The sequence below is a fragment of the Lissotriton vulgaris genome, chromosome 6 (assembly GCF_964263255.1).
Source record: "Lissotriton vulgaris chromosome 6, aLisVul1.2, whole genome shotgun sequence".
NCBI classification, from domain to species: domain Eukaryota; kingdom Metazoa; phylum Chordata; class Amphibia; order Caudata; family Salamandridae; genus Lissotriton; species Lissotriton vulgaris.
The window spans coordinates 1,726,704,824-1,726,727,671 of record NC_141694.1 but is presented as its reverse complement, the minus strand read 5'-3'; the positions used below and the strand labels follow the sequence as shown (position 1 = coordinate 1,726,727,671).

General features: G+C 42.0%; 1 protein-coding gene across 1 annotated transcript in view; it reads right to left on the bottom strand.

The window, feature by feature from the left end:
* Window positions 1-18,577: 18,577 nt before the first annotated feature.
* FAM177B (family with sequence similarity 177 member B) overlaps window positions 18,578-22,848 on the bottom strand; it is a 108,574-nt gene continuing 104,303 nt past the window's right edge. Inside the window, exon 5 of the mRNA XM_086927947.1 lies at window positions 18,578-22,696. Within this exon, the coding sequence (XP_086784073.1) occupies window positions 22,487-22,696 (210 nt within the window). The 3' untranslated portion in view covers window positions 18,578-22,486. The remainder of the gene's footprint in view (window positions 22,697-22,848) is intronic.

Sequence of the window (22,848 nt, the reverse complement as noted above, 5' to 3'; positions counted from 1 at the left end):
TGTAGGTCTCTCAGGTGGGGGGTGATGTGGCTGCGGCAGGGGATGTTCAGAATCAGTCGGGCGGAGGCGTTTTGGATGCGTTGTAGTCGACGCAGGTGCTTGGCTGCGATTCCTGCATAGAGTGCATTGCCGTAGTCCAGTCTGCTGGTGACGAGGGCCTGTGTCACCGTTTTTCTTGTTTCGGTCGGGATCCACTTGTAGATCCTGTGGAGCATGCGGAGGGTGTTGTAGCAGGAGGAGAGACGGCGCTGACCTGCTTTGACATGGAGAGGGAGGAGTCGAGGACGAATCCGAGGTTGCATGCGTGGTCGGTGGGTGTGGGTGCTGCTCCCAGCGTGGTCAGCCACCAGGAGTGGTCCCAGGCTGAGGGGGTGGGTCCGAGGAGGATGACCTCTTTCTTGTCCGAGTTCAGCTTCAGGTGGCTGCTCTTCATCCAGTCGGCGACGGCCTTCATTCCCTCGTGGAGGTTGGTTTTGGCAGTGTGCGGGTCCTTGGTGAGGGAGAGGAAGAGCTGGGTGTCCTCTGCCTAGGAGATGATGCTGATGTTGTGCCGGTGGGCCACTTGTGTGAGGGGGGCCATGTAGACGTTGAACAGGGTCGAGATGAGCCCTGGGGGACGCCGCAGATGATGTCGGTGGCTTTGGAGCGGAAGGGCGGGAGGTGGACGCTCTGGGTTCTGCCGGAGAAGAAGGACGTGGTCCAGGCGAGGGCCTTCTCTTGTGTTCCAGCTTTTTGGAGGCGTGATTTTAGGGTACGGTGGCAGACCGTGTCGAAAGCTGCTAGCAGGTCCAGGAGGATGAGTGCTGATGTAAAACCGCCTGAAAACTACTGCTCGAGCTTTAGCCATCTCAAGATAAGGGTCAGTTACAATATCGAGAAAAAAAATATCGACTGGACAGAATATCGAGTTTTTTATATAGACAGAATAATGAATTGCAAAAATATAGTGGTGCAGAATAACGAAATTCGGGTAAGAAATATCAATTTTCATAATATTGAAGTTAGTAATATCGACAGTCATGATATAGTTATTAAAAATATCCCATTTTTATAGTGTTTTAAGTGTTAGTATACATGTTAAAAGTATGTATTATTTTCGTAATGTATGTTTGAATTTTTTTAAAGTAATGAATTTTATGTTTTGAAACAAAAAAGCACAGGTGCACCACTCAACACATAATTCAAATAGGACCAATTTAAAAATTCAGATCCAATAGATAACAAGAGCAAAATTCTTCAATTTGATTTCTTTATTCCATTTTCTTGTTACGTGCAAATAAACAGTACAGCCGACGCGTTTCGTACGAAGATAGGACTTCTTCAGGGCTGTTAAACATAAACATATAAACAAACATATATGTAAAAAAGACATTTACCACAAATATACAACACTATTTACAGACTTACATTTAGACACTTTTTAAATGATTTACAAAGCAAATTCTTTTGACCAATTATCATTTAATATCGGCCAAAAAAAAACCTTAACTTGATCAATCACATTAACATGCAACTAGACACACGATCAGTTATAGCTTATGTTAAGAGGTTTAACAATAAGACAATTTTTATTCCTAAAAATACTATTAGGCCCATGTTATAGGTTAACATGTCAGGGGGGCCAGATTCCTAGAATGTATTTATGAGCCATGATGTAACAATGTCTCACAATAGTGATATCCCACTTATCACCATTGTACTTAGAATTTATTCGCTGTTCTTTCTTATGATTTATACTACAGCCACAGAAAGAGAAGGGATTGGGTGGAGAGTTACAATAGGTAGAGAGCAGGAGCTACTTTAAAAGTCTAGAACTTTTAGTCACCAATGTCTCTTAATGCATTCAGATAACCTCTATTAATCCCATATAAGGAATATATATACCCACCACTGATTATAATATTCAGAGATCCTCCAAGGGTAAAGGAGGGTGCACGGTAATGATCGCTCAATGTTGTGTCTCATCCGACGTCAATTAAGAGACAAGAAAAGTAGATGCATCCTGTTACCCTCACTAAAGTTAATGACATAGCGGGACAACAGAGCGGGTAGTGCAAAGCATTATTCCTCCACACCTACATATATGTGAATAACGATTTCAAGACTGTTCAAGTCTAAGGTCCAGCTTTTCAGAGAAGGTAAGAATCTTGAAGAGAGAGGATCCAAAAGTATCACCGTCTATATGGCAAATGTCATCAAAATTCAATCTGTGGACATGATTGAGAACCTGTTATCTTGGCCCAAACAAGGTGTACCAGTTGCTACACAACATAGAAAGTTCTGATATACGCTGACTCAGATCTATTCACAAAACAATATTAACAAAAAAATATATATTCCATTGGATTAAGCTCACTAAAATATCTCAGGTTATGCACCTTATGGCTAGCCAATAAATGAAGTGATACTTCAGCGTATTAAAATACTATAAGCTGAAATATCCGCAAGGCATTACCCACCTTCAGGAGGATTATAGGTAAATATAGGTCTAGGGCATCTCAGGTTATACACCTTATGGCTATCCAATAAATAAAATGATGTTTAAGCATGTTAATATACTATAAGCTGAAATATCCGGAAGGCATTACCTACTGCTAGGTTATTTTGTCCATAATGCGTACCTATGCAGCATGGAATTATGTTGAGTGGTGCACCTGTACTTTTTTGTTTCAAATTGTCAAGTTCCTGAGGGAATAGGCACTGTGACGGTGGGTGCTGTTCGGTTTGCACACTGGCCCCTACAAGGATATAAAGGCCATTATTTTGGGAGCAGTGAGAAGGTTCCACTGTCTTCCTAAGGTCTGTTTGTATAATGAATTTTATTTCATTTCATTTTTTGCCTAATTTAATTCCGTAGCAGGTTGTGGGTCTATAGGGGAAAAGGGTGGGAAGTAATTTAACTATAGTAAATTAAATATAAATTTTTAGGAATTATTAATTATTTTTCATTTAATTTTGCGTTTTAGTTCTGTAGCGGGTTGTGGGTTTATAGGGGAATAGGGTGGGAAGTAATTTAATTGTTAAGTAATTATGTATTTTTATTTAATGGTATTGATAATTAATGTATTGTTAATTATTAATTGGTAATTCATTTTTATTAATTGGTAATTCTGTTTTATTCATTGGAAATTAATTTTAGCAAATTGTTTAATTGATCATAATATTAATTGTATTAATTTATTATACAGAGTGCGTTGTGGGTTTATAGGGGAATAGGTGGGGAATCATTTAATTGTAATTAAGTATTTATTGAAATTATTTTTGTGTATTGGTAATTATTTACTGTTAATTATTAATTGGTAATTTTTTATTACTTATTAATTTTTGGCATTGAAAATTAATTGGTTGTTATTTAAGTACTAATAGGTAATTAATTTGTAATACATAATATTTATTGGTATTTATAATTAATTAATGATTTAATATTTTGTAATTGGTAATTCATTTTAATTACTTTTTTTATTGATATTGATAATTAATTTATTTTTATCTAAATATTGAATCATTACTTTCCCCACTGCTGCACTCACTGGAGTGGGAATAGTAATTTTTACCCCTATGCTATCCAATACTTTCCCTACTGTTGCACTCTCTGGAGTGGGAATAGTAATTTTTACCCCTACGCTATCCAACGTTTTTCCTACTGTTGCACTCACAGGAGTGGGAATAGTACATTTTGCCCTCCCACTATCCTATGCTAAAAATATTGAATATTGTTTATCAATATTAAGTTAATATATATGTATTAAAAAATAAAAATTATTGCTTTTAACTTACATTAATTATTTATTCAATTTAAGGTTATTTAAGTATTTTTAAGTATGTTTTAGTTAATCATATTTATTATTTCACTAGCAGCCCGTCCCGACGTTGTCCGGGTATGAATTGCTGCCGGCCAGTAGTATATTGTTTTGTAGGATTTCGTTTTGATAGCATTTCTTATCTGTGACAGGCCTGTGAAACGCTCCGATTCACAGTGCACTGCTGATGCACTTAAGAGTGCGCGTTCAGTAGTGTGTAAACTCGAGTTTCCCTACTTTATTTTTCCTTGCAATATTATATAGCGCGAACTCGACAACATGGCATGAGCACAATTTACATTACAGAAGAACACATTCATTTGTGGTAGGCACGGGGAGACAAAGCGATTTGCCTGGAATCACAGGATGTTGAGCTGATGCCAAGATTCCAACGTAGCTCCCCAGCTCTAAAGTTCCCAATTCTAGAACTTGTGGCGGGAGGTGTGTCTAAAAGTGTATGTCGGTGCTGGCCATCAATGAGAGAGACCTGTGCATTTTTCAAATGGTGGTGAAAAAATATTAGTATGTTGCTGGAGATGTGGGCCGCCGTGCCACCAATGTACTTACCAGGGAAGGGTAAACACCCATTGTTCCGCAACTTTCTTTCCGCATACCATCACTCTGCATACTTTCATTACGAAAGTATCATGACTCCGCAATGCCATTATAATGCATGGCATTACATTTTATATGCTTTTACCACGCATACATTTACAACAAAATTCGTCGTAAATGCATGCATGGTAAAAGCATGTTTTTTTTAATGTTTGGTTAAGGTAAGTATGGGTATAGGGGTATATGTTTTGGGGTACTGAGGTATATGTTTTGGGGTGTTTGGGTATTTTAAGGGTTCAGATATAGTTTTGGGTTATGGGGTACAGGGGTGGGTTTAGGGATAGGTTTGGGTTTTGGAGTATAGGGGTATCTTTAGGGTTCAGGGCTAGGTTTGGGTTTTGGGGTACAGGAGTATTTTAAGGGTTCAGGGCTAGGTTTGGGTTTTGGGGTACAGGGGTATTTTTAGGGTTCAGGGATAGGTTTGGGTTTTGGGGTACAGGGGTATTTTAGGGTTCAGGGCTAGGTTTGGGTTTTGGGGTACAGGGGTATTTTAGGGTTCAGGGCTAGGTTTGGGTTTTGGGGAACAGGTTATTTTTAGGGTTCAGGGCTAGGTTTTGGTTTTGGGGTACAGGGGTATTTTGAGGGTTCAGGGCTAGGTTTGGGTTTTGGGGTACAGGGGTATTTTAGGGTTCAGGGGTAGGTTAGGGTTTTGGGGTACAGTGGTAGTTTGAGGGTTCAGGGCTAGGTTTGGGTTTTGGGGTACAGGGGTATTTTTAGGGTTAAGGGGTAGGTTTGAATTTTGAGATACAGGGGTATTTATAGGGTTCAGGGCTAGGTTTGGGTTTTGGGGTACAGGGGTATTTTTAGGGTTTAGCGATAGGTTTGGGTTTTGGGGTACAGGGTATATCTATAGGTTTGAGATGGGATAGTGTTTAAGGGTGTTGGGGTATTTTAAGGAGTAAGGGTGGGTTAAGAATATGGGGTGCAGGGGTATTTAAAGGGAGTAGGGTGGGATTAGCACACAATATGAGACATGGCATGAAGGGCGGAACGTACCACACGCCCCCAGCGTTTGTCATGCCCCCAGCACACACCCTGAGCACAACGCAGACACGCCCACAAGGGACTACTTTGCTGGCACGGTTCTTTTACTTTTTAAATGCATATGGTGGGCGTCTGCATAGCCTATGTCCTTCTGCTGCAACTGCCCTTTCAAACGCTGTATTGGGTGTTGTGATTGGTGCTGTGGTTGTTGAGATTACCCGCCTCAAAGGTTTGGGCTCTCTCTTTATTATTTTAGTATGGATTAATTTTATATCACTTTTAGCCGCTTTAGCGCGGTGCAAATTTTCGCGCAGTGCTGAAGATTCAAAAACGGGCGTAGCCGTGACGGAACGGTTCCGTCATCAGTACAGCCCAACCCACGCTACTGACGGAACTGTTCCGTCATGAGCGTCGAAGGGGTTAAGACATTTAAAAAATTCGATATTTTAACACACTATATTATTTACAACAATATTTTGGATTCGATGTTTGTAGATAGGAATTCGATATTCTGGCATTCTACATTTTTTCCTCGATATTTTGGCAGGTCGATATTTTGCTCCTCGATATTGTCAGTGATCCTCAAGATAAGACATCAAAAATGTGATTCTAGCAGGCACCCTATTCGTTTCACATTCCGTACTTATAGTAATACACACTTTACAACTAGACTCATCACAACAACAAAAGAATCGACCACCGCAATATTATTAAATGTACCCTGGATCCCTATTGCAGCAGTAATTAAATAATTGTTCAATGCTTTTTCAGTTTGCTGTAATGTAGTTTTTCAAATATTTTCTTTGTAAAGCACCATCATAGCTCCTGCAGGTGTGCTATCTACATTTGTTAGACAAATAAAACACCTTATCAGAATGGTGGGAGTGCCACTGAAGACAGAGTGGCAGAGGGCTAATAATGGCAGGTATATGTCTTCTGCGCCAACATTATAAGGTTTATCATTCTGTTTCTCCTTTCATTTAAATCTTTCAGTAGTCAATGGGTGGAGTATTTTAATAAGATAATAACCCTTTCGTTTTAGGCAATACTGTTGTTAAAGATCCTTTCCCTTCCGATAGGCCTGGGTCTAAACCTTAGGCAGAGAACCTTACCAAATGGTATGGTGTGGCCCTTGGATGTTGGCTGTTATATTATTGCGATATATCACTACCAAAGGTAAGTAACTTGCTCATCTGAAAGAAACACGTTAGTGATAGATTCCTTACCTTAGAATTACCCCCAGGCATACCATCCTCCACTGGCAGTGGGCTGCAATGCTCCATTGCAGTGATGCTTTATGGGAAACGGCTGATGCCTAAAACTGCTAACTGGCAGGTACTATAGAGCAGACAATTCATGGGAAAGTAACTCATTGCCTCCATTCTTCTAAAATTAGTAAACTGAGTGCCATTAAATTGGGTACTAGTAACACCTGGTCTAAACACTGTTTGGAAACAGACAGACAAGCGGTCATCTTCAACTGATGCAATGCAGGAAATTTGCAAAGCTTGTTGCGTGACAGAAAGTATCAAGAAGGAGGAAGGGACTTTGGAACACCAGTCATAAAAAATTACAGAGATACAGAGGCAGCCATTAAAATGTACACGCATCATTATATAATTTGTTGTCATAGGGTTTCTTAACAAAATTACTATTGACACAATTATTTTTAATTTTGTAATTCTTAGTTTGAACTCGCTTTTTACTAAAGTCAGTCAATAATAAACCCTGGACCATGCAGTATTAGCACAAGCCGGATACGACTTTCTGTGACTCCCAGGACTCTGTCTTGGCTCGATGCCAAGGTACACACTGATAGTTCAGTCCTCTGCCAAGTGATTAATCTCATCGAACAAAAGCAAAGCATAATGAAATATGTTACTGCCGCAGCGGTGTAGCTGGGTGAAAGGACGTGGATCAGCCCTAGAACCAGAATTATGAGGTTTTAAATCCTTTTCTCACATGTATTGAGAGTTCAGATGAAGCAAAAGGCAGGAGTGTAAGGAAGGTCACATGGTCTAGAAGGGTGGGGTGGATCAAATGCAAATGTCTGCTGTTCAAGAACTGTGATTCACAATTCCCATGTAACATATGAATGTCTTTGGCAGGCTGTTTTTTAGGCAGATGCAACATTTATTTTCGGGAGTCTTCTAGTACATGCACAGCAACAGAGGTTGAGTGTTATCAACTTCTGCTTGCTCTTAACTCCCTTCTGTTTACATTTTTGAGTTACTCCTTTCTCTTTTTCCCCATAAGTCTCCCCCTCCCCTTGTAAAAAGAGTGTGCTCCATTGTACCCCAATTTTTTAACCTCCATAACCTTGAATTTACCTCAACCAATTTGTGAATGTGAAGTCACCAAAATTCCAGGGGAGCGGAAGTGACATCACATACTTCTTGACCCACAGCCATTGACATCAGAAGATTCCATTGTTGATTCTCACCTATCTGCCTAAAAGTCTCTTATTTAGAGAGATGGAAAGGGAAAGTGCCAGGAGTGGAAACTAGAAAGTATAGAGGACTCTAAGAGCTATGTGCTTTGTATTTCTGCCACTGTAATTGTGAAATGTGAGCTGTAGTTGTAAGGGCAGTGCCAGGCGTCCTGAGGAGCAAAACTAAGCGACCATTAATTGTTGTTTAAGATCCTTCTGCAGGCTTCACCTCCCAGATTAATCCACTTGACAGGGAAGAATTTAGGAGAAACAATCCTCACGTTGATGCTGCATACATAATTACTGAACAGACATTAAATAGTAGAAGCCATGAAATATGTGTAGTGAGATAAAGTGCCAATGCATGCAGCTTCTACCAACCAGGGGTGGCAGGAAGCACACAGCCTCCCAGAATCCCCTGACCAATCCCAGCGCTACCTTAGTAGAACTGAGCTCAGACAGGGGCTTGGAGGCTGTGCATGTTTTCCACCCAGGCTGTAATACAGCCAGAATGGAGAACATGACGCTTTGGCGGGCCCGAGACGGCCGGCCAAAGTGTCATGCATGCTTTAGGTGCTGCCACCACTCCACCCCCTGTGACACGGGGAGCCCAGCCTCTCCCGCCCGGCTTCAGCTGCAGGCTGAATACAAAAAACAAAATGACAATAATTAACGTTATCATTTTTTTCTGTATTCAGTTTGCAGCTGAAGCAGTGAGGCAACGCCACTGAATGTGCCCATTGGAACGTTAAAATAAGCCTTGCAGAGATGCACCCTACATCGTCAGCGTTCTTCGCTAGTCAATCAGTAAAAAGTTTGGAAGAGTAAGGGCCTAATTAAGAGTATGGGGGTCTACAGGACCACTGTACCCGCAATGGTGGTCTGACGACCGCCACCACTGCGGGCCACCCGCAGTATTATGAGTGTGGTGGTCAGACTGCCACAGGACCGCCATGTCCACCAGGATCCTGCGGCATTGGCACAGCAGTCAGGAGCACCAACATGCTGGCGGTGCCGGTGCGGCACTGCCTAGCACAGTACGAGTTGCCTGTCCACCATCCATTTCATGGTGGAGAGCCTACCATTATGGCAGAGAGGCATCTGGGCCCCCTGCATCTTCTGGGCCTGGGTGTGCATGCAGAGAGGCACATGGTGTGCCCCTTGGGAATTGCACCCCTGTTCCTGCACGGTAAGGCATGCACAACATAGTGCATGCCACACCGTGCAGGAACGTGCTGCAGACGCTGCCATGGCGGCGGTCTGCATGTTAGGTTTCCCTATGAGCCTAACAGACCACCTCCATAAGACTGCTGCAGCACCACCCGCCCGCCCTGAATTTAAGTCATAATCCAGCAGGCTGGCGCACTAGTTCAAGTTCATGGATTTGTATAGCGTACTACTCACCCAGAGGGTCTCAAGGCGCTTGGGGAAGGGGGGTTCGATTTTTGTCGAATAGCCAGGTTTTAAGTTCTTTTCTGAAGGAGATGTGATTTTGAGTAAGGCGGAGGTGGGTGGGGAGTGAGTTCCAGGTCTTGGCCACCAGGAAGGAGAAGGATCTGCCACCCATGGTGGATTTTCGGATGCGCAGGACTGCGGCGAGGGCTTGATTGGACGATCTGAGTTGGCGGGTGGGTGTGTAGAAGGTCAGACGAGTGTTGAGGCATTCGGGTCTTAGTTTGTAGAGGGCCTTGTGTGGGTGGGTAAGAAGACGGAATGTAATTCTCTTGTTGACGGGAAGCCAGTGGAGGTTTTTTAGGTGTCCGGTGATGTGATCTTGGCGAGGGATGTCCAGTATGAGTCTCGTTTTGGATGCGTTGGAGTTTTTTCTGTAATTTTGCTGTGATTCCGGCGTATAGTGTGTTACCATAATCTAGTCGACTCGTGACCAGTGCGTGGGTGACAGTCTTTCTTGTTTCGAGGGTGATCCAGCGGAAGATCTTTTTAAGAATACGAAGTACGTTGAAGCAGGAGGATGAGACGGCGTTGACTTGTCTGGACATCGAGAGAGAGGAGTCTAGGATGAAGCCCAGGTTGCGTGCGTGGTCTGTGGGTGTGGGTGCTGTGCCCAGAGCGGAAGGCCACCAGGTGTCGCCCCAGGCAGAGGGGGAGGATCCTAGGATGAGCACCTCCGTTTTGTCTGAGTTGAGTTTTAGGCGGCTATGTTTCATCCATTCGGCTACTTCTTTCATGCCTTCGTGAAGATTGGTTTTGGCGGTGTTAGGGTCTTTGGTGAGGGAAAGGATTAACTGGGTGTCGTTGGCGTAAGAGATGATGTTAAGGTTGTGTTGACGCGCTATGGAGGCGAGTGGACTCATGTAAACGTTGAAGAGGGTGGGACTGAGTGATGATCCTTGTGGTACTCCACGGATGACTTCAGTGGCCTCTGAGTTGAATGGGGGAAGTCGAACTCTTTGAGTTCTCCCAGCGAGGAATGAGATGATCCAGTCCAAGGCTTTTCCTTGTATGCCGATGTTGCTGAGGCGTTGTATAAGGGTGCTGTGGCAGACTGTGTCGAAAGCGGCAGAAAGGTCGAGTAGAATGAGGGCCACTGTTTCTCCGTTATCCAGTAGTGTTCGGATGTCGTCTGTCGCTGCAATGAGGGCGGTTTCGGTGCTGTGTTTGGCTCGAAATCCGGACTGGGAGGGATCGAGGGAGTTGTTGGATTCAAGGAAGGCGGCGAGCTGGCTGTTGACGGCTTTCTAAATGACTTTGGCGGGGAAGGGGAGGAGGGATATGGGTCGGTAGTTTTTAAGTTCTGAGGGGTCTGCTGTGGGTTTCTTCAAGAGGGCGCTGAGTTCGGCGTGTTTCCAGCTTTCTGGGAAGGTGGCAGAGTTGAACGAGCAGTTGATGACATCACGGAGATGGGGTGCGATGATGGAGTCAGCTTTGTTGAAGATGTGGTGGGGGCAGGGGTCGGTTGGCGATCCAGAGTGGATTGAGTTCATTAGGCGGATGGTGTCTTCAGTGGTGATTGGTTTCCAGGCGCTGAGGTTGTTAGTTGGCGGTGTAGGATCTGAAGGGGGTGGGGAGGGTTGTTCGTGGGGAGTGTTCTTGAAGCTGTTGTGAATGTCAGCAATTTTGTTGTAGAAGAAGGAGGATAGCGCATCGCAGAGGTCTTGGGAGGGAGTGATGTCGTTAGATGCTGCAGCGGGGTTGGTGAATTCTTTGACGATGTTGAAAAGTTCCTTGCTGTTGTGGGCGTTGTTGTCGAGATGATCCTTGAATGCTGATTTCTTGGTGGATCGAATCAGTTGGTGGTGTTTGCGGGTGGCTGCATTGAGGGTGGCCATGTTGTCGGTGGTTGGGTTTTTTCTCCATGTTTTCTCTACGGTGCGGCATAGCTTCTTGGTTTTTTTAAGGTCATCATTGAACCAGGGAGCCTTTTTGCTGCCTGAATTGATCTGGTGCTTTTTCAGGAGTGCTAATTCGTCAGCGCTGTGGGTGATCCATTGCTTGAGTTTGGTGGCCGCTTGGTTTGGGTCCAATGAGAGGGTGGGAGGGTTTTGGGAGAGTGATGTGAGGAGTTGGTCGGAGGTGATTTTTTTCCAGTTTCTCCGAGGAATAGGTTGTGGGGTGTTGTGGGTCAAGGTGGTTTTGTAGCTGAAGTGAACACAGCTGTGGTCCGTCCAATGGAGAGCTGTGGTACGGTCGAAGGAAATGTGCTTGCTGGAGGTGAAGATAGGGTCGAGCGTGTGTCCGGCTACATGGGTGGGGGTGTCAACAAGTTGTTTGAGTCCGAGATTGGCCAGGTTGTCCAGAAGGGAGTTGGTGTTGCTGTCGTGTTTGTTTTCAAGGTGGAAGTTGAGGTCTCCTAATAGAATGTAGTTCTCGGAGGCGAGGGCATGTGGGCTGACGAAGTCAGTGATGTCCTCGCTAAATTGAGTGCGGGTTCCCGGTGGCCTGTAGATGAGGGTGCCTCTAAGTGCGGTCCTAGGGTCGGTGTGGATCTGGAAGTGGAGATGTTCGGCGGTTGCAAGATTATCGTCGAAGCTGGTCGAGATTTTGATGGAGTTCCTGTGGATGATGGCGATGCCTCCTCCTGTTTGGTTGGTGCGGTCTTTTCGGATGATCTTGTAAGCGTCCGGTATGGCTATAGCGATGTCGGGTGCTAATGATGTGTTCATCCATGTTTCTGTAAGGAAGGCGATGTCCGGTGACGCAGTGTCGAGTAGGTCCCAGAGTTCAGTGGCGTGTCTGTGGACCGAGCGAGTGTTCAGCAGGATGCACTTCAGGTGGTTAGAGTCGGAGCTATGTTTGGAGGAAGTGGATTTGGTGAGGGACCCGAAGGGGCTTGGCATGTGCTTCCGTCGGCGTGGCGTGACAAAAGGAGGACCGCCAAACTCGTAATCAGGCCCGAAGTCATAATGTTCCATGCCTAGAATTGTGGAACTTGCTCCACTGTTATGTCGGTGTAAATAACTTCCATGATAAAAACAAAACACTGTCAACAATTATGAGAGATGTTAGGCGGAATTCTTGTGCCTTCCCTTTTTTTTTTAGGGCTGGCTTCAAAGAGGTTTATGTTTTTTAAAAGACCTCATGTTGTCACCTCTTCAATAAAAATTACAAGAAATAGAGAGAGAGCGGTCTTTAAGTCAGCCCCCTTGAGTAACTGGCTTCTGTGTTTTAAATGTTTTTACCAATGCTGAATCTGTAAAGGCCATGGCATTTTATGGATAGCTGCATTGTTACATTTGTGTACTCATTAGATTTTGGTGATAAGCCATCAAGTAGCCCTTTTGGGAGACTGCGGCTGGCAGTGATGTACCACAGTATCGACTTTTAAATATTGACGTGCACTAACATCAACAGCAAGATATCACCTTGCACGATATCATCAAGGTAGGCAGATCTGGAGTTAGATGATCAAATCTATGCTCCCCTATGCATGCCTACTCTTGTAAAATTATACAAATCGATAGCGTGAATTCTATATTATTTCTGATCGATATTGCTGTAGTCGATATTATGACTTACAACTCCAGAAGGCCTGTCGCTGAGAGTCATTGTGTGCTCTTTGATGTATTTACCTGGGTGGCACTTCAACAACTTAATTGGTGATTTATGACCATTTTGTTTAGTAAGTGGCTACCGTTCGGATGGCTTAGATTGTAATAATAACATAGCATCCCAAATACAAGGTATATGTTGTCTATGTTACTCTTACACAGACCCAACATGACCAGACGTGAGAGATCTGCACACATTGTGTTTCCCACCCAATTGGAAACTCCTGCTTTATCTGGCATAGTAAATATTTTTAAACAGTATTGTGCCTCAACATAGCACAGTAACATAGCATGCCGTCATAGGTGTATTTGAAGAGCACAGGAACACCGCTAAGGGTGTCTTTCGGCTGGAGAGAGATACTAGAAGTTTGTTGTTACCTAATCCCTGGCACTACATAAAAAGTAAATGTGGACACAGAGAAAGCTGAACTAGAAATTATGTGGAACATGAGGTTTCCTGCCGCTCTTATTTTGTTCACTTTAACTTGTAATGTGGTAATTGTAGTTCTATAGTCACCCATTATACATGCAGGAATCCATGTGCCAACATTCAAAGGTGAAGTTTAGCTAAAAAGTTAGGACCGGCTGTGCCGTTTTTTTTTTTTTTTTTCACAACCAATTTTATTGAGCATAAGAGTATCAAGAATGTGGTATCTTCACACACCAAGATCACCACAACAGTATCAATGTAATGATGACATAGACAGTAATGAATGAAGCAAATGCCAATGAAGCTCAGTTTTAAAGATGCCCTAGCAACCTACTCTAAGCCCCAACTACACCCCCCCCCGTACCCAACACCCCCCCCCCCCCACCACACGTGTACAGAAAGCAACACAAAGGAAATGTACAAAGAATAAGCAGGTATAGCGCAACCAGGGCTTCACCACTTGAGGCCAGAAGTGTCACTGCGGTCCAATATCCTCCTCCTGCTCCGCCGGGGGTTCCAAGGACAGGCCACGGTAGTCGGCCCACCGCTTCCAGATCTTGAAATGTTTGCGTGGGCAGCCCCGCGCCTCAAAGACCGGTTTTTCAAGGCCCATGAAATAGTCTAGCCCAGCCTTCCACACAGACAGGGGGGGGGGCCCTCACAGACTTCCATGCCCGAGCCAGGTCACGCTTAGCCACCACCAGACCCAGGAGCAACAGATGGCGCTTATACATGTTGCCCCCAACCCCTTCCATGATATGCAGCAGATCCCAACCCAGGACCTCAGTCAGGCAACTCCACACACCCCTCCAGAATCCAGCCAGGCGACCACACGACCACACCGTATGCATCAGGGAGCCAGGCACTTCCCCACAGTGCAGGCACTCCGGTGACGCAACTGTGCCGTTTTATTTTGACACTGGAGAACTTGACAGTTCAACTAATAGCTGCTCTTACTGCATCCCACACAGGATTCTTCATGAACCAAAATGGCTCATTGTTGTAGGTGGCACATTAAGCCACCATTATACAAATGGGCCTACAGCTACCAGCATGCAACGTGCTGTTCTGAAAAATGTTAGAAATATGTTATTTTTATTTTCCGAAACTCCTGGGCTTCGGTTAGAGCTGGTGCAAACGTGCAACTCTGTTAAAAACCTTGTACAGGGGTAGGCTATTATGTAAAGCTATTTTACTGAGAGAAATGGGCCTGTGTCAATGTCGTCTGGCTATGTTAACTACTCAATATCTGGACAATCAACAATGTGTTGCAATAATTACAGTGTTTCTGAAAAGAGTGATATATTATAGAAAAACCATGATTACTTAGAGTATTTTAACTAGAGAAAGGATGTTTCTAATGGAATTTTGATACTAATGAATTATATACTATGAACTATAGAATTATGGTCTATATGCTCATTTATGTTTTTTTTGTCATGACACTGTGATACTGTAAAATGAATTGTATTGAATTGAAATGTAATAACTTTTTGACCATGTATGCTTTTATGATTGCTTTTAACAATCGAATAAAGATATATTTGATTGATTTGATTGATGTAAAGTTATTATGGAAAACACCAACATTTTCTGAGGTATAAATTTGCAATTGATAATTTTGTTTCATGTTCCAGTCCCCAAAAGATATATGTCTCGGAATCCCACCCCATAGGTAACCACGTTAAACAACATTCTTGAGAAGTTAGTGTCCTGAATTGTACACTATCCCGAAAGGGAAAAATGCACACATTTTGCCTTTTAAATGGTCTCAAATTTTTTATTTTAAGCGTAGTTATACAGCTACCGTATGCATGTAATAAGGATTAAGGCTAAGCAGAAAAATGAAATCCCTACAGCAATTCATTCAGGTCAGGCATCATGATTTTGGACATTACCTCCTGGGCCCAGTCTTTATATAAGTGAGATGTGTACCTCTCCAGGAAAGGCACTCAGTTGTCCACCTAAAAGCTTTTAATGGTTCTCACAGTAGGGGGTCTCAATCCATATAACCTTGAATTCCACTAACCTCAACTCCTGAGTGGGCTACCCTTGCTCCAAACAGTGACGCCATAAGTGAAAACATCTGTAAAGACTGGAAGATTATGCCTGCACTGAGATGAGATTAGTGAAAGGTGGACAGGCTGCTTCAAGCCAGTTGTCTCCCTTTTAAGGGGAGGGCAGGATACCCCGGCAGGCGGGTGCGGTATGTGACTGTCCACTCCGGCGGGCGATGCCTGGAGGGTCCCTGCACCCCACCTACGTGGCACACTCAGAGTGCACTGGCTGTGCACCACCTCGTATGTGGCTCACAGTCAATGTGGCACAGGAACCAAGGCACAGCATTACCTCATCCGCATGTGAATGAGGGAATGCCCCTTTGTTATCAAGCCAGCGTGATCCATATTACAGAAAGGGGTCACACATGCATCTGCAGCCCTTTCTGCAATACCAAAGTGTACCAGGGGTTCAAAAGATGAGCACAGATATCCACTGCACCACCAGGGCATATTGTATTTTGTGTTCCAATGTAGCAAAACTAGAGATATTTTGCAGAGAAGCACCCACAGCCTCAGCCAAGGATGGAGCCATCCCCACAATGGGACGGACCATCATCCTTATGGGACAAGAAAAATCAGAAAAATCATAGGCCATGAAAATAAATAATGAAAGCCATCGACTGAGAATAGACACAGAAAGTTTTAGAGCATTCCCTACATGACTATGAATAACAAAGAGCCTCACACTGAAGGAAGATATGCACTCCAACAAGGGACTAGGTCAAACATCCAAATTGTGCAGTTGAATAGCTTCAGGGGCAAAAAACACAAGCAAAACAGTCTCTTGAGAACAATGGAAATCAGATCTTATTTTGAAGATGAAATATGGAACCTAACACATCAAGATGGGTTGTGAACCATGTGCCACACATGAAATGCCCTATAGCATGCATCTCCAACCTTTTCAATCATGAGAGCTACTTCTAAAAAATGAAAAATATCCTGAGCTACTGCTTAATCAATGAATTAAAGAGAGGTATATAAAGGGAGGGAAGAAGAGGAAGGCTTGTGCGAGCCCGGAAATCGCACAGACATTATATAAACAGCTCCACCTTGAAACTTTCTAAGAAAACCTCCTAGTTCCACACCAATTTCTTCTTCAGGTCTATGGATCTTTGCCACTGTGTTGGAATGGAGCACAGCCAAAACACATTCCTAAATTAATCATCAACTCATTGTACTTAATGTTCAGCCAATGATGAGAGGTTTGGTGAAGTTTTAAAAGTTTTATTTTCTCATTACGAGATTAGTCTGTATTTTTGTCCTTTTATTCAGATTAGTCAAATATATCTGTTTACAGCAATATCAAGAAAAATTGGTTAGAATTAGCATATAAAAGAACAGCGTGTTCCATAAAGGAATTAGTTCTTATCTTAATCTAAAAGGTCATAACTTATCCTAGCCAGAACCCAGAAAGAGTTCCTTTGGAAAAGAGCAAGAGAAAATTTGGAGCAAACAGGCTAATAGCTATAAAAGTTCAAACTACCCATAAAGTGCAGTTCCAGAAACTCAACTGAGTACCCTAACAACTGCAGTAGCAACCATTAACACAAGAGGAAGGAAGTAATCACAGCAGTAGCTATGATCAGCATGGAGAAAGTCTCCAAAAAGACTTCTGAATAACAGAAAATCACAGTTAGCAGTAGCTCACAGCAACTTCAGGCAAGAGTAGCACAGTCAAGTGCTAGAGGGCATGGCGGAGGAAAAATGTGCATTGAAAGCTTTGCCTCTCTAACTAGGAACACACACTATATAGAAAAGCACAAAACATGTTGCAAACTCTGAATGTTGGATCATATGTAGCCAATAAGAAAGGATCTTCCAATAGTCCGTCACCTACTCTCTTGATTCCTACTGTAAACGTCCATGTCGACATGATGTTATTTGAATGCGGCTACAGCGTATTACAAAAAGAACATCTAGGAAGGTTCTCATGAGAACCTTTGCAAGCCGACTCTGTTAGCTGTTCAGTGTCCCATTGTGTAACATTGGGCTGCTCCATGAAATGACACATTAATATCTAGAATGTCCTGGTTAGATCAAGCGACTCAGAGCTATAGCAATATACTTATTTACCTGAACTGGCATTCTGTTTAGAATTGTGGTATCACCCATAACCAAACATCTGTCAATCTGGAGATAACCCAACTTTATGTTTGAATTGCAACCTCTGTCACTTCAAGATAGCTGGCATCTGGATGGTGGTCATGGCGTACTTCATGGCTTCACAGATGCTATCAAGGCGCCCCTCAGGGGTATCCTACACCATGAAGAACATCTCAACCAGGGCCTGAAGAAATATGATCACATCAACCCCCATCTTAATGGAACTCCATTTGGTCTCCTTGCCGGCCAGCACAATCTTCAAAAGCAGCTGTATCATTGACAAAGCTATTACGACCAACACCCCTCTAATCTTGCAGACAAGCGCACCATTTCTGGTGCCCTCGGCCAGGATATAAACAGAATTCAAACTAAGAAGAGTACAAAAGAAAAAACAAGACAACAGGCCTTTTAGATCTATGCAACCAGCATCTGGAACAACATCCCCGTAGTCATCAGGCCTACCCCAACACTGCTCTAATTTAGGAAAGAGTTGAAGAATCACCTCTTTAAAGACCAATACATCACAATACATTAATCAGCCACAACCCAGCATCCTTCCCTATTACGTGTTGACTTTATGCTTGTCTGTGACCAGTAACGGAGCTCCGCTGCCTTTTGGTTAGATTTGAGCTATAGAACTACCACATACATGGCTGAAGAACAGGGAACAGCTCTAAGACATCTCCATATCGGCACATTCTACTTTTAACAACTTAAATATGGGCGCTCCCCTAAAAGCAAGAAGAGCTTTCCCATGCATTTCTGTACTGTAATTGAGTATTATGCGGAAATTTGCCAAGGAATCCATCCAGATGTTGTACATATCATTATGATTTATATGTTGTACATATCTTTCCGATACATTAAAAAGAGACCCAAACCATGATTCCCCATATTCAGGTTACCATACTCCAGATTCACCATGACCACACTCCTCACTTCAGGGGCCCCCTGCAGCCATCCAAACTAAACCCCCCTGTAGGCAATGGCTTTGATCTGACCTTGTGCTTCATCCAAAAAAGGAACTTCTATGGGATATCCTTGGATAGCAATTTGCTTGTTCCGCCAACGAAAATGGCATGGAATGCCATGTTGGTTGCAGAGTGTTAAAAGAGCAACGGCAAAATGAGAAGCACACTACATTTAAATATGAATATTTTAATAAGCAAGCAAAAATTAACTGTACAATTATGAAATGTTTATCATAGATTAACACCGGAAAAGTAGGTACCAAATGCTATCTCCAGAAATTCCTTATATCAGTGCATGGTAGGAGTTACGTTTCAAAAAGTGGCTTAAACCAGTGGTTCTTAACCTTTTCGAATTCCCCCCCGACCCACATACGCACATCTCCTATGTCACTTCTAGAATTTGGGGACACCAGCATAAGTAAGTTCTATTGTTTGAATTTCAAAACAAGTATACATCAAATAAATACACAAATTAAGATTTATTTAATTCACAAACAACTATGAAAGCCAACATTTTAATGGGATGACTGGAGCTTTTCAAAATTTGGTTTTATTTCCCAAACATGAAACAATGCTAAATTACGCATATTTGTTTTTCTTTCTTTCTTCTAATGCATGCTCTCGTATTTGTTGGCACAAACTAGTGCTTCAACTGAAGCCACCAATCAACCATACAACTGTTTGCTCTACTTGGGCTACTCTCACGCATTAAGCTAAGAAATTCCAAGTTACTTTTTAGCCAACAATTTATATTTCTTTCCATTTACAAAGCATTTTAATTGTTTTATATATATTCTTTATTAATCTGCTACTATTTCATTTTCTAAACAGGCACCTGAGTAGGCTTCCTGAACCCCCAGGGGTTCACGTACTACAGGTCAAGAACCATTCACCTTAACAGTCCCAATTGTTGGCCTTTTAATTAGAGCAACAACTCTCCGAATGTGAATGCAGAATTAGCTATTCTGGATCAAAATACTTTTGAGATCACTGTCTATCCTGATACTCAAATGTACATTGGTACCACAGATAAACATGAACAGAACAAAAACATAAAGGTCATAATTCACAACGATAAATGTACACTTTTGTGTAAGTTTATGATTGTTTGCTATTCACAAAGGGATTTACGAATAGTATCTTTATGAGTGCGGCGTCTCCGGACATAAAAATACCTATCTTTTTGTGTGCGGAGACTCCGTGCTCTTAACGATTTCACTCGTAAGTCCCATTGTGAAAAGCAAACAACTGTAACATACACAAAAGTATAAGTTTACCTTTGTGAATCAGGCTCAATGTACGTAAATACAACTCACACAAATAACACACATTACTGTGGGAAAAAGTACACGGAAATACCGTATTATCCAAGTAAAAAGTACAGTTTTAAAAACTTTAAAGCTAAAACATCTTTCAGGGCTCATAACATTATCAGATAACTACATAATTGTTGGCTGCTACTTTTCACGGCGGAAAAGGTATATTCCTGAGGCATTTATGAGCACTGGTCAAGGATCAAGAAGAAAGGTGATTGAGAAAGTGACAAATCAACACATTATTCTGCTTAAAATTCACCTAACACCAACTCCATATACTATTAAAAGTCTTAAGATGTGCTTTAATGATAATCTAAACATTCATGTGATGCTTACCTCAGGGCTAACAGTATTTTGAAACTAGTCACTGTACATATCTCGATCTCTAATTTTTGTATGCCTTGTATTTGCACACAGTTGACGGACTGTGACAAGCTGCAATAAAACACAAGTAACTTTGTTTGGTTATATTCTTCAGTTGTACTCTATAGCATACAGCTATATAAAATTACTTTTGTAAATTAATTTACTCTGATTCAATACATGCTAGACATGGTGTCAAAATATATTTGCAGTAGTGCAGCAGATACTACATTAGAAGGGCATCTATTTTATTGTGCAGTGTGAGTTAAATATCTCTAGAATGACTCCTCTTTACTATATTATAGTCGCTACTATTTAAACTTCGAATTTGTATTGGTAGTACTGAAATATGAACTTCAAAAAGTACTCCGTTAAACTCCAAATAACAATAGGAAAGTTAGGAAATAGATTGAAATGTTCAGAAATATATAATTTAAATGAAACATACTACAAACCAGACACTGCCCTCAAGCTACGATAAGAGCATATTTGCATGATAATGATATAGCTTGGACATAGTCTGTATACAAAGTACTCTACAGTCTCCACTTATAGGCTTGTGTGCCTCCTGTGGTGGGTGTGTTATGGTTTGGCTGAGCTTTTTTGCAGATATTGTGCGTTTAGGAGTCTGTGCATGATATTTGATGGTAATGCCCTAGACTATTCAGCTACAGCAAGTTATTCACTTTATAATCTACAATTTATATTACATAGATATTGTTGGTGTACATTACTATGACAACCTGTGTTCTTCACTGGTTCTGTATGTTTAGATTCACTTCTTTGGATATAACAGTTTAGGTTGTAACCTGGCTGATTGGGCAGGGGAACCAAATATCCCCATCTTTTTGTCAGGTAACCGTCTAGATTAGGTTTCTGCAATACAGGTTATTAAAATACAAAGGAGTCTACTTATACCCACATATTTTGTAGTTGAGGTTATTCATTTCAAAAACATATTTTGAGTTCTTACACAATGAAGCAGGACAAAGGTCACCCAGAGAATTCACAGACCGGGAACCGTACCAGAGCGCGTCTAGCTCTCAATGACAAGGTATTTTAAAATCTAATTAAAATCCAATTGAGATCTCACGAGTACTGCTTTTTAATATTAACCAGTGTTGGAGGAATGTAAAGAAAGATTTAAGAGATGGAGATGGTGCCATTAAAGTTTAATTCTTTGGTAAGTATTCAAATGGTGGGACCATCCAAGTAGCTTTACATTTTCAAAATCTTAACAATCCTACATGCTGCTAATGACTGCAATATGATTTATGAAACATTGGGATACTTTCTGTGGAGGGGCAGAGTGAAAGAGCTGTGTAAGGTCGGATCCTTATTTCTAGGAATATGAAAACAAATATTTGTATTGCTTAATGTAAGATATATTAGAAGGTCTTTTTATTTGTGCTATTAATGATTGGTTAACGAAAAGAAACAATAGCAACACTGATGGGCCACAAATGAAGAGGAATGTACTCAGGACTTCTTTTGTATTAATACTTTTCTATATGGATAGGGCACTGGAGGCAGAACCAAACCCACCAACTGATGAATGCAGAGTAAAAACACTGTGCGTGTAGGCTAGATCAGGAATTCTCACTTTGGGGAGATACATCGACTCAATTTAATGGCAATCAATTCAGCAACCGTGAAAGGAAGGAAGGTTGTACTTGCCTTGCCGTCCTTCGAACTTGCAAATGACCACTGGAAGAAGGCATGGAGAGGTCTCCAGCAACCAGACATTTACTGAAGACATTTGTACATAAAACAGACTTATTCTCATTCAATGCTTTGCCTTTAAGCTTTGCAAACAATGCTACAGAAATGTTAATTCATAGATCACTTTCTGACAATAACCATGTACTACACTAAGTAACAGTTCCTCCTATTAGCAAAATGAATAGTGCTCATTTTGTTAAATTCAGAAGAATGAGAGGCTGAGTTAAGCAGCTTGGATTCAACTCTTAAACCTTCAGGTTAAACAACGGTATCTCCAGTGAATACAGATAATCGACTTACTTATTTTACAAGCTAACTAAACTTTCTAATTCGCTCCTAAAAAGAACATTCTCTTATAAAGGTGGTGATGTCTAGGACCTACACATGTACTTTACCTGTTTGGACACTGAAAAAATGTTCCACAGATCTCACAATGGCAACACTCAATGGAAGAGGGTGGACCTGTGGAGTTTGCCCACTTGAGAATACAAAGCATGAGCAATTCAAAGCCTCAGAGCCGTGCTTTCAAGGATTATCCGGCGGGACCGCAGACGTCACTGTTCATTGCAAAGATATTAGGATTTTTAGTCTTTTTAAGTCTTTTAAGTCGTAAAACTTCAGTTTTCATTGGCCAGTGATTTTCCAAAATTGAATCATGAACAAACAGAAAGGCAATTTTTCATTTTGCATCAGTGTCTGAGATGCTATGATATCCTTCTCCCTCGATTTCATTGATGTTCGACACATTATTCGCGAGGGGCAGCACTGCTCTGTCTGTCAGAGGAATAGACCCATACTCCACTCCATGTGTTTCCAAGAGCTGTTGTTCTGCCAGACTCGGTGACATTTGGGACTGTGCAATGACTTGTCCATCTTCATCGTCGCTCCCCTGAATGAAAATTGTGCAAAAGAAAACAATTGAAAAAACACAGACATTTCCTTCACTCATCTTTTTTTTGTTTTGGCCTCCTCTGTTAGGTGTGAAAACACTCAAACAGCATTTAGTAATAGCAGACACATACCCATTTACTGGTTAAATAT